This window comes from Gorilla gorilla, chromosome 13 (assembly GCF_029281585.2).
Source record: "Gorilla gorilla gorilla isolate KB3781 chromosome 13, NHGRI_mGorGor1-v2.1_pri, whole genome shotgun sequence".
Lineage (NCBI taxonomy): Eukaryota > Metazoa > Chordata > Mammalia > Primates > Hominidae > Gorilla > Gorilla gorilla.
The window spans coordinates 113561856-113579680 of record NC_073237.2 but is presented as its reverse complement, the minus strand read 5'-3'; the positions used below and the strand labels follow the sequence as shown (position 1 = coordinate 113579680).

General features: G+C 41.4%; 1 protein-coding gene across 5 annotated transcripts in view; it reads left to right on the top strand.

Moving 5' to 3' along the window:
- Positions 1 to 17825, top strand: part of ASTN2 (astrotactin 2) — a 983906-nt gene that overhangs the window by 195923 nt on the left and 770158 nt on the right. For all 5 annotated transcript variants that reach the window (XM_031014728.3, XM_031014726.3, XM_031014725.3 and 2 more), the window contains exon 3: positions 4854 to 5238. In XM_031014728.3, coding sequence (XP_030870588.3) covers positions 4854 to 5238 — 385 coding nt within the window. The remainder of the gene's footprint in view (positions 1 to 4853; positions 5239 to 17825) is intronic.

Genomic DNA, 17825 nt, shown 5'->3' with positions numbered 1-17825 from the left:
TAGACTGATGTTATTATTTCTAGAACTTGCAGTGACTTCCTCAGCCTTGTTTGTCTTGGGCTGCCCTGGAGTGAGCACGGTCCAAATCAGACTTGGCATCAGGTCGTCCCTGAGGCCAGCAGGGTCTCAGCTTGTCACCCTTGGAGATTTCGCCTCTTCTTAACTTGCTTTCTAAAAATTCACAGCCATCTTCCTAGGTCTTTTTCTCCCTCCTCAGCTCCCCTTTTGCCCTGCAGCACTTTTTTCCACTGCTTGGGGCTGTGTTTGCTCCTGGTGTGGACTCAGAGGCTGGACACACTGGCCCTGCTGAGCACTGGTTGATTGCTCCTGCCTTTCTGTTTGCTTACCTCTGGTGTGGGAAGCCGATAAAGAAGGGAGTATGTAATTCTATGGGTGTGGACCAGGACAGAAGCCTGGACCAGTGCAGGTGGACACAGTCTACACTTCCTTCTTGATTCTGAGTCACTCATCTGCATTCTTTGGGTGAGATGTCTCACTATGACAGAGGCAGCCAGATGGTTCTCTTGAGCTCCTTTGCTTGTGCACAGCACTCTTCAGTTTTTACAGGATATCACAGCTGTTTTCAGATTTGATTTGCACAGCAGCCTATAGGGGGTACCATGAATGAAGATTTTCTCCTATCACTGGTTTACCATGTGCCAGGCACTAAGCAAAGTATCCCGTGTCCATTAGCTCACATCTCACTTCCCTCGATAAAGAAGTCTACGACCTGATTTTATAGATAATAAAATTGTTAATCAGAGAAATTAAGTTCTATGTCCAAGATAGCCCAGCTTATATGTGCAGCATTAGATTTCAACCTTGTGTTTCTGACTCCCAGTCTTAGCTAGTTCTAACTGTGTGATATAGTATTACAAGTATTGGCCAACTCCGATTTACTGATTAATAAACTGAAGGTCTATAGGAGCAAGCCAAGGTCAGAAAGTAAGTAAACTTGAATTTAGAAGCTTTTTCCCACATGCTCTGAGACTGTGTCCAATTTTATGTCTTCCACTACTTTTTCAGGGTCTAGGGAGGGAGGGCTGGTCAGACTGGTGCTTGCAACCTTACCTAAGCTGCTACCATGTCTTAGATGATGCCTCCTGAGTTCTTTAGAAGCCCAGCCTGGGATGTCTGTTTCAGTAGTCAGTGGCACGATGAGCCCCAGAATACTGGATTTCTGCTTTGACCAAGTTCTTGCAATAAAACTTGACTCTGTAATGGAAACCACGTGGTCAGTGACTCAGTTGGAGGTGATGTAAGCTGAGTTCAGGGCAGGCTGGGGAATGAGGACAATGAACCTGTGCCCTAATGGGATAGCCATAGCCACTGGCTTGGGCTCATATCAAATGGCAAGGTCAAGGGCTAAAGAATCAATGGGTCAATAAACTAAAGGGAACCTCAAGCTCAGTGCCTCCCAAACCAGGGGATCCCTCTGCCACATTCTTCTGGAAGTTTCATATGTTGAGAAATCTGTGCCTGAAATTTCGTAGGTAACTTGATAAGGCAGAAGTGAGACTGAGCAGGAGCTAAGTAGGCTTTTGCTCCTGTGCCTTCTCCACTCCGAGCATGGTTTTAAAGTCATGCTGGAGCTAGTTTGAATCTCAGCTGCACTATCTTGAGTAAATGACATTTGTCTCTATGCCTGAGTTTCCAACTTAATGTAGGATGATGATAGGTGTAAAGGTGAATGAAAGAGCACATGTCAAACATTTGGTCCAGACTGAAAAGGATTTGGGGATCCAAGGCAAGTTGTGCAGAATAGGTATATAGGGCCAGAAACTCAAGTCATTCATTCCTCCATTCATTCCTTTATTCATTCAACACAGAATGTATGCTTGCTGAATTCTGTTGACAGTAACAGTAGCTAACAACCTATGATACTATGTGCCCCTACACTATATTAAATACCCCACAAGCATCTTATTTAGCCTTCATGACCCAATGAGGTGGCATTATGACTCTTGTCCTTGTTTAATCCATGAGAAAGCCAAAGATCTAGAAAGATAAAATGAACTGGTCAAGGTCACAGAGTGTCTAAGCAGTAGAACCTGGATAAAATCATGTCAGTCTGATGCCAACACCTAGCCATTTACTACTGGAAGGCTCTCAAGGCAAAGGATACAAGGAAGGAAGAAGGGGCATTAGTAGTTGCAGGTGGATGTGTTGGTTAGGCCTCATCTTTCCTAGGTCAGTATTGGTCCTGGGATCTGACCACAGAGTCCCGCAACCATAATCGGGATATACTGAGTGGGATGAGGAATGAAGGCCCAGGAACCATGCAAGACCTTATCCTCTCACTGAATGAAATGCCCAAAGGTGAGAAGACAGAGGGCATGGTCAGGCAAGGAGATTCCCCCAGGGGCATCTTTTCATTCAGAGAATAAAAAGCTTCTCTGAAGAGAAGATGCGCCCGTTGCACATCTGGAGGCTGAATTTGAAAATAATACTTTCCTTTTCCCTTTTCATGCACCCTCACCATCTTTCCTCCTCCTCCCCTTCCCTCTCTTTAGTCGGTGAGAATTGCTGTTCAGTAACCAAAGGCTGTGAAATGGGGAGCTGGGGCCCAGTCACAGCTCCACCACTTCCTGGCCCTTTGAATCCAGCTGGACCTGGAATTAAATCCTGACTGTGTGACTTCAAGCTAGTTACTTACTTCTCTGAATTACCTTTTCCTCATCTATACAGCATAAACTAATTTCTATCACATAGTCTTGTCTTAAAGATTAAATAAAAAAAACATTCAGTAAAGGTGTTAAGGAGAGGGTCAGCCCTTGTGTTTATCAAGGATTAGTGTTGCCCCCAGCCCTTTCCTCTCTTCACTCTCCCTCTCTATCACCTCTCTCCTCTTCACTCTTCCTCACTCCCTCCCTCTCCTTCTTTTCTTATTTCTGAAACACAAAAAAAATCCCAGACAAATAATATCATGTCACACATAATTTTGTGACACAAAGCAATCACTATCATATGTTCTGTAGAGGAAAAAAAGATTCATTGTTGTTTTTTAAGGTGATATATATATAATCACCTCTGGTATACACATGCATTTACACATATATTTAATAGATTCTACACACACACAAATACACACATAAATACACATACTTATAGCTTTGCTTGATTTGTGCATTTGTTTTTATGTTATGACATCCAGAGAAACTTTCTTGGGGAAACCAAAGTAGCTCACTGCTGAACTCAAGGCAGGGCTTGGGCCCCTGCTCCAGGGCTATCAGCCACACCTGCATACCTGGCCACCACCTCTTAGTCCTCTTATCCACCCAGTCCCCCTACCTCTGTGGAGGTGCTGAATTTCAGCATAGTGAGCTGAGGGTCTTGCAAATAGGACATGCCAGTTTTCTAATATCAAATATAGTCAGCAGGATGGCTGTCCCATTTCAGCAAACAGTGTTCTTCTTGGTCTAAACAGGTGTGTTTAACAGCAGCCACCTTTGCCCCTAAGATAATGTATTCACAGCTAACATCTGTCATCTTTGTTAGATGCTGTACAGATAGTTGTCAGAATTTGTCCTTGCCTTCAATGAGATCATAGCCAAGGAGAAGCCATCAACCACACAGGTGGATTGAAAGAATATAGGCTCTAGAGTTAAAAAGCAAAAACAAACAAAATAAACACACAAAAAGTAAGGCTCAGATATTACTCTGCCACTTGCTGTCTGAGTTTCTGGGTCTCTTGATTTTTTGAAGCCTCTCTCTACCCTGTATACAACAAGGGTGATTCCTCCGGACTCTAGGGATTACACAGCAGGCATTCAGCAAAGTGTCTTCCAATCTCCCAAACATGAAGCAGAGTATAAAGTGAAGAAAAACAAGAGAAGTGATGAGGGCCTACCCATCAGAGGAGAGGTTTCTGGCACAGAACAATTGAGGGGAGGCCTGGAGAATGCAAACCCTCAACTTCAAGCTCATGACAGGTGTTATGGGGATTACAGACATGTTTTGAAAATACCTCTGCCCTGAAAGATCTTAAAGACCAGAGTATTTCATGAATCATGTAAGATATGTGCATTAACACATTAGCTTATTTCAAATTAATGTAGGATAATGCAGACTCAAATATTTAGGAGCTGAGTGTATCAAAGAAAAAAAGTATATATATATATATATATCAGTTGACCTTGAAATTCTTATTAAAGGAGCCCTAGAAAGGTACATTTTCATTCACTCATTTACCAAATATTTGTTAAGGACCTACTTTGTCCCAGTTCCCTTATAGAAATTCAGAAGTTTAAAGACTAGTGTTTCTGAAAAATGAAGAAAATACAGACTATGCAGACATTATGTTTGATTTAATAATGCTATCTTATATTTGCAGCAAGATGTAAGACAGTCTACTACTGTCTCTTGGTCTTTCAGTTAACTCATTCTAGAGATGAGGAAGCAAGGCTGGGGGAGCGTAGGCAACTGTCCTTGGGATGCTCAGCTGGTGGGAGGTGGAGTCTAGATTCAGACATTCACCTGTGTGAAGCCGCAGCGCTGACCCTTCCTGCCACTGAGCTATCTGTATTGCTCTGACATGACCGTTATCCATCTGATTTGCTTCCTATGGCAACCTTGTGAAGAAGGAAGAGCAGGGATTCCTACTCAACCTTTATACCTATGGAAAGCAAGGCTCAGAGAAGTGAAGAAGTTTGCCTAGGGTCACATAGTTTGTTGGTGAAAAAGCCAGGTTTGAAACAATGTCTCTCTAGCTTAAAAACCACGGCTGGTGGTTCCTGAGGCTCTATGAGCCAAACCCAGGGATCCTAGCAGAGTGTAGTGGACAGGAAAATCCCCTGTGGCCCTCGATTCCAAAGAACAGTGGCCCATTTGTGTGTCCTTCCTTCCTGCTCCAGGGTGGCCTCATCGCGCTGCTGCTGCTGCTGCTGGTGTTCACCGTGGCGCTGTATGCCCAGCGACGTTGGCAGAAGCGTCGCCGCATCCCCCAGAAGAGCGCAAGCACAGAAGCCACTCATGAGATCCACTACATCCCATCTGTGCTGCTGGGTCCCCAGGCGCGGGAGAGCTTCCGTTCATCCCGGCTGCAAACCCACAATTCCGTCATTGGCGTGCCCATCCGGGAGACTCCCATCCTGGATGACTATGACTGTGAGGAGGATGAGGAGCCACCTAGGCGGGCCAACCATGTCTCCCGCGAGGACGAGTTTGGCAGCCAGGTGACCCACACTCTGGACAGTCTGGGACATCCAGGGGAAGAGAAGGTGGACTTTGAGAAGAAAGGTGAGTCCTCCATGTCACAGCCCATTTTCCAGGGGGCATTTTGAAAAAATGGGAAGAGGTGCAGAAGCTGGGCAGTTGGGGACTAGAGGCAGTGTTTTCTGGGATAAGCCACTTTGGATTTGTGGCTTTAGATTTCTGTTGGGTTATCAAGTTTGTCTTCTCTGATTCTTCAGTAGTGATGAGAGAATAAAAGAGTGTCAGTACTCCCAGAATTGGAGTTGTGAGGAGCCTCAGAGGCTATGCAGTCCAACATCTTTCCAGTGTCTCTTGATTACCTCCTTTGACAGCTTTCTCACTACTCGGAAAAGAGGCCATCTCATTTCCACACAATTACTGACTATTAGAGGGTTTCTTCTTATACCAACTTGAAATCTGTGTTCATGGTCCCCCATGTCCAAAAGGAAAGTGATCTGATATTCTTTTTCCAAGGCAAGCAGCTCTTGGGAAATTTGACAACACAAATAAAAGAGCCTGTACATTTTAAACAACCTAAACATCCCAGTTTCTCTAAATAGTCTCATATAAAGCATTTTTCAGACATTTCACCTTCCTGGTCACTGCCGTCTAGACAGAAATGCTAATTTTTCACATCCTGGGCCATAACACCCAAACTGACACTCTTCTTCCTCAAGGCAGGAATGATCCAGGGCTGAGGTAAATGGGATTTTTGTCTCCTTCTTGCCAACTGTTATACTTCTATTGATGCAGCTTGAGATCCCATTTGTTTGTTACAGTTATTGCTGGCTCATATTAGACTTCTTTTATTTTTTTTATATTGGTAAATAATGTTCGTACATATTTATGGAGTACATAGTGATATTTTGATCCATATGATATATGGTGATCAGATCAGGGTAATTAGTATATCAGTCATCTTAAACATTGATCATTTGTTTGCATTGGGAATGTTCAATATGCTCCTAGTTATTTGAAACTATGTATTACATTAATAAGTAATCTTTAAGTAGTATAGGACACTAGAAATTATTACACCTATCTAGCTGTAATTTTATTTCCTTTAATAAATTTCTCCCTATTCCTGTCTCCCTCCTACCTTTCCCAGCTTCTAATATCCTCTGTATCCTACTAGCAGCCTGGAGCATTCTTTTACTTCTATGAGATCAATTATTTTCAGCTTCCCCATATGAGTAAGAACATGTGACATTTAACTTTCCATTCCTGTCTTATTTTGCTTAATATAATGTTCTTCAGTTCCATCCAGGTTGCCATAAATGAAAGGATTTCATTCTTATTTACGGCTGAATGTATTCCATTGTGTATATATACCACCTTTTCTTTATCTAGTCATCTGTTGTTGGACACCTAGGTTGATTCCATATCTTGACTATTGTGGATAATCCTGCAGTAAGCATGCAGGTGCAGATGTATCTTCAATAAGCTGATTTTTCTTTAATTTGGATAAATACCAAGTCATGGGATTGCTAGATATATGGTAGTTCTTTTTGTAGTTTTTAGAGGAACTTCCAAACAGTTCTACATAGTGACTGTACTAGTTTACATTCCCATAAACAATGTATGAGTTTTCTTTTCTCCACATTCTCACCAGCATTCGTTATTTTTGACTTTTTTATAATAGCCATTCTAACTGAGATGAGATTATACCTCATTGAGGTTTTTGATTTGCATTTACCTGATAATTACTAATAAGGAGCATGTTTTCATATATTTGTTGGTCACTTATATGTCTTTTGAGAAATTTCTATTCAGAACAATTTGTCCACTTTTTTATTAGATTGGAGGGTTTTTTTTTGTTTTTCGTTTTTTGCTTTTTGTTTTTGCTGTTGGAATGTTTGAGTCTCTTGTATATTCTGGATATTAATTCCCTATTGGATAAATATTTTATGAATATTTTTTCCCATTCTGTAGGTTGTGTTTTCACTCTGTTGTTTCCTTTGCTGTGCAGGAGCTTTTTAGTTTGACATATAATTTTGTCTACTTTTGCTTTTTTTTCTTTGCCTGTGCTTTTAAGGTCTTACTTACAAAATCTTTTTTCAGACCAATGTCTTGAAGTGTTTCCCCTGTTTTCTTCTAATATGTTTATCATTTCAGGTCTTACATTTAGGTCTTTGATTCATTGTAAATTAATTTTTTATTGGGTAAAATTTGGAGTCTAGTTTCATTCTTCTGCATATGCACATTCAGTTTTCTCAGCATGATTTACTGGAGAGACTGCCATTTCCCTACTAAGTGTTCTTGGCACCTTTGTAAAAAGTCAGTAGACTGTAAATAAATTTCTGGGTTCTCTATTCTGTTACATTCATCTATGTATGTGTCTGTTTTTATGCCAGTACCATACTGCTTTGGTTACTATAGCTTTGTAGTATATTTTGAGGTCTGAAAGTGTGATGCTTCCAATTTTGTTATTTTTTTCTAAAGATTGCATGAGCATGGGAGGTCTTTTCATTTTTTTCTATCCTCTTCAATTTCTTTCATCAGTGTTTTATACTTTTTCTTGTAGAGATCTTTTACCTCTTTGGTTACATTGATTTCTATGTATTTTATTGTATTGTTTTATAGCTGGTGTAGATGGGATTTCCTTCTTGGTTTCTTTTTCAGCTAGTTTGTTTATATATAGAAGTGCTTCTAATTTTTATATGTTGATTTTGCATCCTAGAACTTTTCCGAATTCTTTTATCAGTTAGTTATTAGTCTGTTCTCACACTGCTATAAAGAACTACCTGAGACTGGGTAATTTATAAAGAAAAGAGGTTTAATTGACTCACAATTCCACAGCTATACAGGAGGCATGATTGGGGAGGCCTCAGGAAACTTACAGTTATGGCAAAAGAGCGACAGGGAAGCAAGCACCTTCTTCACATGGCAGAGCAGGAGAGAGAGAGCAATGGGAGAAGTGCTAAACACTTTTAAACAAACAGATCTCGTGAGAACTCACTCACTATCCCAATAACAGCAAAAGGGAAATCCACCCCCATGACCCAATCACCTCCCACCACCAGTTCTCTCCCCCAACATTGGGGATTATAATTGAACATGAGATTTGGGTGAAGACACAGAGCCAAACCATATCACATTTCTAAGACGTTTAGGTAGACTCTTTAGGTTTTTCTGGGAATAAGATAAGAGAATTTGACTTCCTCCTTTCCAATTTGGATGTTTGTCATTTCTTTCTGTTGCCTAATTGCTCTGGCTAGGAAATCTAGTATTGTGTTTGACAAGAATGATTAGAGTGGACATTTTTGTCTTGTTTGATAAGATGTTAGCTGTGGATTTGTCATATATGGCCTTTATTATGTTGAGGTATTTTCCTTCTGTAACTAATTTATTAAGAGTTTTTATCATGAGGAGATATTTAAAATTTCAAAAGCTTTTTTTTTTTTTGCTTTGAGATGATCATATGGTTTTTTTCCATCATTCTATTGATTGTCCTTCATTCTATTGATGTGAAATATGTTTATTGATTTGCATATATTATCCTTGCATACCTGGGATAAATACCACTTGATCATGGTATATTATCTTTTTGACATGTTGGATTCAGTTTTTTAGTACTTTGAGGATTTTTGCATATATTTTCATCAGGGATATTGGCCTGTAGTTTTCTTTTTGTGTGTGTATCCTTGTTTGGTTTTAGTATCAGGGTGATGCATGTCTTGTAGAATGAATTAGAAAGAATTCCCTCTGCTTCAATGTTTTGAAATAGTTTTGGGAGAATTGTTATTAATTCTTCTTTATACATTCAGTAGAATTGAGTGGTGAAGCCATCTGGTCCTGTACTTTTCTTTGTTGGAAGGCTTTTTATTATTGACTCAGTCTCATTACTTGTTTTGGTCTGTTAAGGTTTTCCATTTCTTTGTGGTTCAATTTTGTTCAGTTCTGTGTGTCCAGAAATTTATCCATTTTCTCTGTTTTCAAATTTATTGACCTATAACTGTTCATAATAGCCTTTGACTTTGTATTTATTTGTATCATTTTGTATTTCTGTGATATCCATTGTGATGTCTCCCTTTTCATTTCCAATTTTATTTATGTGAGTGTTCTCTCCTTTTATCTTACTTTGTCTAGCTATTAGTTCATCAATTTTGTTTATCTTTTAAAAAACAACTTTGTGTTTTATTGATCTTTTGTTCCTTTTAGTCTTTTGCTTATTTTTGCTCTGATCTATTTCTTTCATTCTATTAATTTTGGGTTTGATTTCTTCTTGCTTTCCTATATCCTTGAGGTGCATTAATAGGTTATTGATTTGAAATCTTTCTAGTTCTTTGATATAGGCATTTATTACTATAAATTTGCCTCTTAATACTGCTTTTGCTGTGTTCCGTGGATTTTGGTATGCTGTGTTTCTGTTTTCATTTGTTTCAAGGAATTTTCAAATTTTATTCTTAATTTCTTCCTTCACTCATTGGTCATTCAGGAGCATCTTACTTAATCTCCTTGTATTTGTATAGTTATGAATATTCCTGTTGTCATTGACATCTAATTTTATTCCACTGGGGTCAGATAAGATATTTGATACAATTTCAGTGTTTTAAAATTTTCTGAGATTTGTTTTGTGCTCTAACGTATGGCTAATCCTGGATAATGTCCCATGTGCTGATGAAAAGAATCTGCCCTTTGCGGCTGCTGGGTGAAATATTATGTAATTGTCTATCACATCCATTTGGTCTATAGTGAAGTTTAAATATGATCTTTCTTTGTTGACTTTCTGTCTAGATGATCTGTCCAATACTGAGAATAAAATGTTGAAGTCCCCAATTATTATTTTACTGGAGTCTATCTCTCCCTTTAGATCTAGTAATATTTACTTTATGTATCAGGATGTTCTGGTATTTAGTGTAAATATATTTACAATTGTTATATTCTCTTGCTGTATTGATCTCTTTATTATCATATAATATCCTTCATTGTCTCTTTTTACAGCATTGAATTGAAGCCTGTTTAGTCTGATATAATTCCAGCTACGTGTTCTCACTTTTGGCTTACATTTGCATTTAATATATTTTTCCATTCCTTCACTTTCATTCTATGTTTGTCTTTACAGGAAAAGTGAATTTCCTAATAGGCAGTATATAGTTTTGTCTTATTTTTTCATCCATTTGTCCTGTTTATATATTCTTAATGGGGAATTTAGTTCATTTATAATAATTGTTATTGTTGATAGGTAGGAACTAATCAGTGTTTCACTGAGTGTTTTCTGGTTGTTTTGTGTATTCTTCGTTTCTTACTTCCTCTTTTGTTATTTTTGCAGTTGGGTGGTTTTCTGTAGTGATAAGGTTTGATTCCTTTCTCTTTCAAAAAATATATTGGCTCTACCAGTGAGTTGTATAGTTTTGCATATTTTCATGATCATAGTTGTTATCTTTTCACTTCCAGTTGTAAGACTTCACTGAGCATTTCTTGTAAAGCTAGCCTAGTGCTGATGAATTCCATTAGTTTTCATATGCCTGTAACAGATTTTATTTCTTCTTCATTTCTGAAGGATAACTTTGCTAGGTACGGTATTCCTGACTGACAGTTATTTCCTTGCAGGGCTTGGAATATGTCATCTCATTCTCTCCTGGCTGAGAAATCCACTGTCACTTTAATGAAAATTCCCTTATATGTGACCTGACTTTTTTCTCTTGCTGATTTTGTTTATTTACTTTTTTGTCATTGACTTTCAACAACTTGACTGTAAGATGCCTTGAAGAAGATCTGTTTGGGTTTAACCTATTTGGTTTCCTGGACCTTGATGTCCATCTCTCTCCCAAGACCTTGGAATATTTTTTTGCTATTATTTCATTAAATATATTTCATCACCTTTTCACTTCACTTGTTCTTCTGAAACACCCCTAATATGAATATTTTTCACTTACTTGAGGCTTTCTTTTTTTTGTATTATTTATTCTTTCTTTTCTTTTCTTTTTGACTGCTTGTGTTATTTCAAAATATCTGTCTTCAAGTTTAGATTTTTTTTTCTGCTTGCCCTAGTCTGTTGTTGAAGCTCTTGATTCATATGTTTACTTTCTTCATTGAATTCTTTAGCTCTTCGTTCCTGTTTGGTTCTTTTTTATGGTATCTATCTCTTTGTTGAATGTATTATGTAAATCATGAATCATTTTCTTGATATAGTTAAATTGACTATCTTTCTTCTCTTATACCTCACTGAGTTTATTTAAAATTATTATTTAATTTTTTTGGCAGTTCATATATTTTATTATGATCAGGGTCTGCTACTAGAAAATTATTGTTTTCCTTTTACAGTGACATGTTGCCTTGATTTTTCATGTTTGATGTGTCCCTATGTTGATTTCTTAGCATGTGGTAGAAAAATTATTACTTCTAATTTTATTGAGTAGGTTTCATAGGGAAAGACTTATTTGTATAACTTGGTCTTGGGGTGTCAGTTTGGTGTGGTGTGCTGTCCTGGATTTTAGTTAGATGCAATACTAGAGTTTCTATGTAGTTAAATTGGCTACAATTTTACATTAGTGACATTTGTAAGTTACTCAGTGGCCTAGGCTGAGAGAGTTTGTGGTGATGGTGGTGCAGCTTTGCCAGGATTGGGCTCACTGGGCTATTTCTCAGATCAGGGGTATGTTCATGCAGCTTGGGGTCTGATTCCCTGACATTAGGGCCATGGGGCTCTTCCTCTGGCCAGGAGCAAGGGCATGTGGTATCTCAGCTGGCCTGGGGGCGTGCCTGCCAGGAGCTGCTCAAAGGGATGTTTCTCAGGCTCAGAATATGGGAATATAGCTTTTCAGCTGGCCTGGGGATATTTCTTCCAGGGGCAGCTCATAGGGATGTTTCTTAGGCCTGGGACATGGTCATAAGTTTGCTCAGTTGGTCTAGGTGTGTATCTGCCAGGAGCTGCCTTTGAAACAGTTTCTTAGGCCTGCTATGTGGGTGTATGGCTGCTTGGCTGGCCTGAAAATGTGTCTGAGGGGGACAACCCACAGGGCCATTTCTCCAGCTTGAGACATGGGCATGCAGTGGCCTGACCAGCCTGGGTGGGCATGGCTACCATGGGTGGGTACAGGGCTGTTTGTCAGGCCCACGATATAACTGCACAGTTGCTTGGCTGGTTTGGGGCGTTTCTGTGGGTGGTGGCCCACAGGACTCTTTTGGACCTGGGACATGGCCATATAGCTGCTCGTCCAACCTGTGGGCATATCTGCCCAAGGGGCTGTTTCTCAGGTCTGGAATATAAGTACAAGGCTGCTTGGCTGGCTCAGGTGTGTGCCCACCAGGAGCAGCCTGCAGGGCTGTTTCATGCCTGGTATGTAGGTGCGCAGCTGCCTGGCCAGCCTAGGGAATGTCCACAAGGAGTGGCTGATGGGGCTGTTCAGGTTCAGGACATGGGCTGTTGGCTGCTTGGCTGTTCTGGTGGTATGCCGACCAGGGGTGTCCTGTGGGACAGTTTCTCATGCTCTTTTAGGGGGCATAGAACTATTAGGCAGGCCAGGGATATATCTGTAGTGGGTGGGGGCACTCTGGAGCCATTTCTCAGGTCCTGTGCATAGGCATGCAGCCATTCTGCTGCCCTGGAGTTATATCAGCTGCTTGGAGGCTCAGAGGCTTCTCCCACTTGAGGGTGGGTGAGCAGTGGTTTGGCTGGCTCAAGGCAGGATAGCTGTGGGTGGGACTGTTATACTGTTTCTCTGGCTGGAAGTAGGGTAGTAGGGGTTGGTTTCTCTGCTCTGTAGGACAAGAGTCACAGCCAGTTTTAGGCCCAAGCTCTGTAAAGCTGGGCTTGAGACATTCAGCCACCCCTGTGGGCTTGGGGTAATGAAGGTGGAGCCCCATTGCTGGAGAGGTGCCATGGCTATTGGCCCCCAAAGCAGGGAACACTCCTGAGGTGTGTACTGTGCTGCAGCAGCTTGGCTCACATGGTGGGTGGAAGTGAGAAGTACACACGCTGTGCTTCTAATCCAGGACAGTGCAGCTGTATAAATTCTTGGTGGCTCTTTAAACTGGGCTCAGGGCTTGTGAGGACTGTGGAATTCTCCTGTAGTAGGGACTGTAGGTGTTTGTGGTAGCAATGGGGGTGGACAGAAATCTTCTGCTTATCTTTTCCCCACAGTGAGAAGTTTCTCCTGACTCTAGGCAAATCTAATCCAGGCCAGGGGGATGGTGCTTCAGAGGCTGGGTGCCTCTACATTTCCCTCATGGACTTCCTGTCACCACAGATGCTTCTCCACTCTTCTGCTGCATTTCGGTGCTCTGCCTTCGATGACACTCAAGTCAAATCCTAGCTGTTTATTCATTGCCTTGGTCCTTTCTTGTTGGAATATAAATGCCAGGTGTCTCTAATCATGCATCTTGCTGACATCACTCCCCTCATACTGGACTTTTTGATGACTAATACCTCTTGCTCCTTTTCACATATGTTGTTGCAAAGACCCATTTCCTTTGTTTTGTTTGGGGACAATTGATTATTTGGCCATAAGCACAGGATGTGTTTACATTTGCCTTTACTGTCTATGGTTGAGCTTGTTTACAGATGGAATTTAGCTATTTTCCTTTAGACAAATGCAACAAAGGCACAGTTCTTCTTTATCTCTTCATTCCTTGTGAGGCTGATGATGATAACAGGTGAAAGCTTTGGGCTGGAGATCCTGGTTCAGACACCAACCGCTACTTTTGAGAGCCTAAAGGAAGCCTCATTTTTTAGTTTGGCCCCTTCCCTGGGGCTCTGGGTTCTGCATTCTTCTTTTCTACTCCTAAGATTCTCCTCTGAGGCCCATCTTTCCTTGATGCTCAGTGGACAAACAGAAAAAGTCGGGGGGCTTTTTAAAAAGTAGGTTTTTTTTCAATCCTAGAAACTCAGGGAGAAAGTAGAGTGATAAAGTAGATGACAGTATAGATTTTGAAGTAATCTGGACCTGGGTTCAAATCTTGTCCCATTTACTTATAGTGTGATCTTGGGAAACTGGGAATGTAACCCTCTTGGCTTCAGTTTCCTCCTTGAAGGGTTAATGGGAGGATTAGATATAAAAATAAAAGATGTGTAAAATACCTACTCCATGACTTGGCACGTGGTAAGTCTTGAACCCCAAGATGTGTATGTGTAGACCTCAGTCCTTCAGTTTTAGCTGGGCTTCTGAGATTCTCTCAAATCCAGCTGTAATATTTATCTCCAGCTTTCCTTCAAGCTCTAGCCACCATGATATGCTCACTGCTCTGGAATGCTTTGAATATTCCCCTTGTCCATCATAGTCTCTTCTGTGTTTGAACTGCTGGTTTATTGTCACTACCCCCATTTGTTTGCCTTGTCAAATGTTATTTATCATTTTCATGTGATTTCTCATCTTACAACAAGGACAGTCTGCATTTATTTTATTTCTCTATATCCTGCAATGCCCAGCATAGTGCCTCCCACATAGACAGTGCCCAGTGAAGGTCAGACAATAAATATGGCCTTGAAAGGGTAAGGATGTTCATTTGGCAGTAATACCAGCAGGCCAAAACATCATGCTTCCTTTGTCTAAAAGAAAATCACTTAGATAAGGTAGAAAACATCTTCCTATATTTTTTAGTTTTGGTTTTTGCAGCATAACTCATTGAGCGTTGCTGTCCTTATATGGAAAATGCTTTTATTTTCTTTTTGTTGTTGTTTGTTTGTTTGTTTTAACAGCCAGTCTTCCCAGGTCATAGATTTGCTGTGGGTATCCAATGATAAATGAACTGCAAATGCTGGAGGAGTTTTCCTAGCCCCTAATCAGTTTCTATACCAGTTATCTTCCTCAACCCAACCCAAATGAGTAATCTACTCCCTCTTCCAGCTCTTGAAGCTGGTTGTGATTACTTTGAACTGACCACTTCCCACACTGTACAAACATAATCAGTTTCTCTTTCTGTCTGCTAAGCTAGACTTAGAGATCTTTGAGAGAGAGTACAGTGTCCTTTATCTTTGTTTTTGTAGCGTCCAGCATAGTGGCTAATGCTTCATAGTAGGCACTCTGAAAATGCCTGTTGGCTAAGTGATTGATCCGTCAGTTGATCAATCAAGATAAATCAAGGCAGCCAGGGACAGTGGCTCATGCCTGTAATCTCAGCCTTTGGGAGGCTGAGGCAGGTGGATCACATGAGACCAGGAGTTTGAGACCAGCCTGGCCAAAATGGAAAAACCCTGTCTCTACTAAAAATCCAAAAGTTAGCTAGGTATGGTGGTGCACATCTGTAATCCCAGCTACTCAGGAGACAGAGGCACAAGAATCACTTGGACCCGGGAGATGGAGGTTGCAGTGAGCAAAGATCATGCCACTGTATTTCAGCCTGTACGACAGAGCGAGACTCTGTCTCAAAAAAAACATAAATCAAAACATTGATTAGATTCTAGAATGCCCATCAGTTCCAGGCTTCAAGCTAGCTCACTTTTATCAAGTCTAGGGACTCTAGAAAGTAAAAAGTTAGCAGAGGCCATTGGTGGTAATGAGCAGAACCCAGAAGAGAGCAACCACTGTTTGAAGATGAAAACCCAGGAGGGATCATTGATGCCAGATAACAGACCACCAAGGAGAGGTATCAAGAAACAGCCAATACAAGCAACTTCTCTCTCCTAACACCCACACCCCAGCGCCTGTGCACACTCCCTCCACTAGGCTTCAGACAGAAAACAGCAAACATCTCCAAAGTGGGAAATCAGGTGGCAGAAGGGGGGTTACGGCCAATAATCTTGTTTGATCCTCTTTTCTTCCTTCTTTCCTTCCTTTTTCTCCTTTTCCCTCCCTTCCTTCTTTCCTTCCTTCCTTCCAGCTGGAATGCAGTACATTATGGTAATAAAGAGTCTATACTCAAGAGGCAGAATGCAACAGAAATTGAGTTTTCTATCCAGTATCACTAGCTATTTGACTTTGGAAAAGTCACATACTCTTCTCCTATCAAAGGGGCATGCTACCAGTATTTTCCCTTGCAGTGTGATTGGGAAGCTTCAATGAAATAACACATGTAAATTGTCTAGTGCACAGTAAATATTCCATATACATTGATGATATTGTTATTCACATCATCAGTTATCACAGCAGTTACACTGAGCCAGGCATCGTAATAGACTCTAGGATTAGAAGTGAGGAAAGCAGAACCTCTGCCCTTAAAGAAAATTTCAGGAGTTTTCCTGGGAGATAAATTTTGGTAGGGGAGGGAGGGTAGGAAACTTAAGCCAAAGCTTTAATTGTGTCCTGAATCTCTGTGCCACACAGCAGGGATGTGGCAGGGCTGAGGTAGAAACCCAGCTCTTTGATACCAAGCCCCAGCCTCCTGGCCAGAAGGAATCCTCTTTTTCTACGTAGAATCCTTGTGCTAGATAGCTGACATGCATGCTCAGAATGGACCACACAGCATCATGTTGATGGCTTATTTTATTGTGGATTGATGCCTCCCAGGTCCTATGCTCCTTAAAGAGAACACAGTCTTGCCATTTCAGATGCTGTACTTCTTAGCTGCCTACAAACTCTGAGTTCATATCAAAGATGGGTGTTGGCACATGGCTAACGTATAGCAGAGACAGCACTGGGGAAAGAATTGTGCTGGATCAAGAGGGTACACAAGCTAACCCCAGAGAAGCAGGGGAAGGTGCTCTTGGCCTTCTCTCTGATGGTGTGCCCCAGTGGCTGCACACTTCCAGACCTACAACCCACATGGCTAAAAGATGACTTTTCTTCTTGTATTTTCTTTCAAGCAGGACTCTTTGCAAACATTAACAAAGCCAGGCTCTTTTTCTCTGAACTCTCAACACTACCACTGAGGACAGCACAGGAGGTGTAGAAAGAGAATAGGTGATGGATGCATGAAACAAGGCAGCCTAGTGGAGTGGAGGGGAGAAGATTTGGGCTTGAATCCTGCTTCTTGGTTCACCGGCAATGAGACCTAAGGCAAACCTGTTAACCACTCTGTGTCGTCATGTCTTCCTATCACCTGTTTTCAATGGACCAAAATGATTTTCCTTTTAATGTTTTTTAAGTACATTTTAAAACAAAGCACAGTTTGAAATAGTACAAAATGCTTTGTTTAGTGCTGTATCCCAGCACCACAGTGTGGTATGGCGGCCCACCTGAGAGCCACATGGGGAAGGGGAACCTCCTCCCCCGAGCCAAGGGAGGTAGTGATGAGCCTGCTACCCAACCAGGGAAACTGCTTTTTCCAAAGAGCTGTGCAACTCACAGATTGGGAAATCCCACTCTTGAACTCATGCCACTAGGGCCTAGTGTACCAACCCCGCCTACTGAACTCCCATGGGGAGTAGCGACCAGCACCAGTGGCTGCCTGCTGTCTAAGCCTTTTGAGTTCCTTGGGAGAAGGGCAGCAGCCAGCAATGGAACTCACAGCTGCCTAACACGCTAAGCCTCCTGGGTAGGGAAAGGGTGAAACCCATCTCTATAGCTCCAGGCTGGGCTTTTCTCATGCTGGAGCCAGGGAGGCTACACAGCTTGGTCCCAAGAATTGTCCCCACAGCCCAACACACCGCCAATGGCAGTAGGCAGCCATGGTGCCTCTTCAGGTGTAACCCTGACCCATCCTTCCTCAGTGGGTGGGGCTTCCCTGTAGGATCTCCAATAACTCCAGCCAGAGGCTCTGGGACAGAATTCAGATCTCCCTGGACCCGAACCCCTGGGGAGAAGGGTGGCCAC